Raw genomic sequence first — 727 nt, 5'->3', positions numbered from 1 at the left:
TCATGGGCTCAGCCAAAGCAAATAAAGGAGTTCAGCCTCTCCTTGACGCCGTCTGTCGCTATCTACCCGCGCCCCGTAAACCCTAACAAACCCTAACAAACCCTAACAAACCCTAACAAACCCTAACAAACCCTAGCAAACCCTAACAAACCCTAACAAACCCTAACAAACCCTAACAAACCCTAACAAACCCTAACAAAGCCTCATAAGCCTTAATACCCTAAATATGTCCTCTAAACCCCTATGCAGCCGCAACATATGAACCCTAAGAAACCCGAACAAATGCCAAGAAACCCTAGTAAACCCTTGGTAGCCAGTATAAACCCTAGTAAACAATAAACCGCAATAAACAAAAACTTTATTACACTCCTACACCCAACGAACCCTGATTCATAACCCCAGCGAGGCCAAAGAACATCAGAATATATTCAAACACGCAGTCCGACGGCCGAGGGTTTAGGGTTTAGGGTTTAGGGTTTAGGGTTTGGCGTCTGCAGATGACCGGGTTCAAGTGGCGAAGGATCTAGAGAGAGGCGAGGCGGAGGTTGAGTTATCTTGCGACCCGAAGAAGCCCCTTGTTGCCATGGCTTTTAAGATTCAGGTATATGCTCCTTGTCTCCCTAAAACCCTAAACCCTAAACCCTAAACCCTAAACCCTAATTCTAAACCCTAACACTAAACCCTAGCCCTAAGCCCAACTATAAACCCTAATTCGCGTACGAATTGG

General features: G+C 45.9%; 1 protein-coding gene across 1 annotated transcript in view; it reads left to right on the top strand.

Annotated features, from left to right (window-relative positions):
• Window positions 1-282: 282 nt before the first annotated feature.
• The window catches only part of EMH_0020550 (uncharacterized protein), a gene marked incomplete at both ends in the record, with an annotated part of 3,393 nt that continues 2,948 nt past the window's right edge, over window positions 283-727 (top strand). Inside the window, 2 exons of the mRNA XM_013501596.1 lie at window positions 283-298; window positions 498-601. Of these exons, the coding sequence (XP_013357050.1) occupies window positions 283-298; window positions 498-601 (120 nt within the window). The remainder of the gene's footprint in view (window positions 299-497; window positions 602-727) is intronic.

This window comes from Eimeria mitis, genomic scaffold (assembly GCF_000499745.2).
Source record: "Eimeria mitis Houghton genomic scaffold, Emh_scaff717, whole genome shotgun sequence".
Lineage (NCBI taxonomy): Eukaryota > Apicomplexa > Conoidasida > Eucoccidiorida > Eimeriidae > Eimeria > Eimeria mitis.
This window is presented reverse-complemented; position numbering and strand designations above follow the sequence as displayed.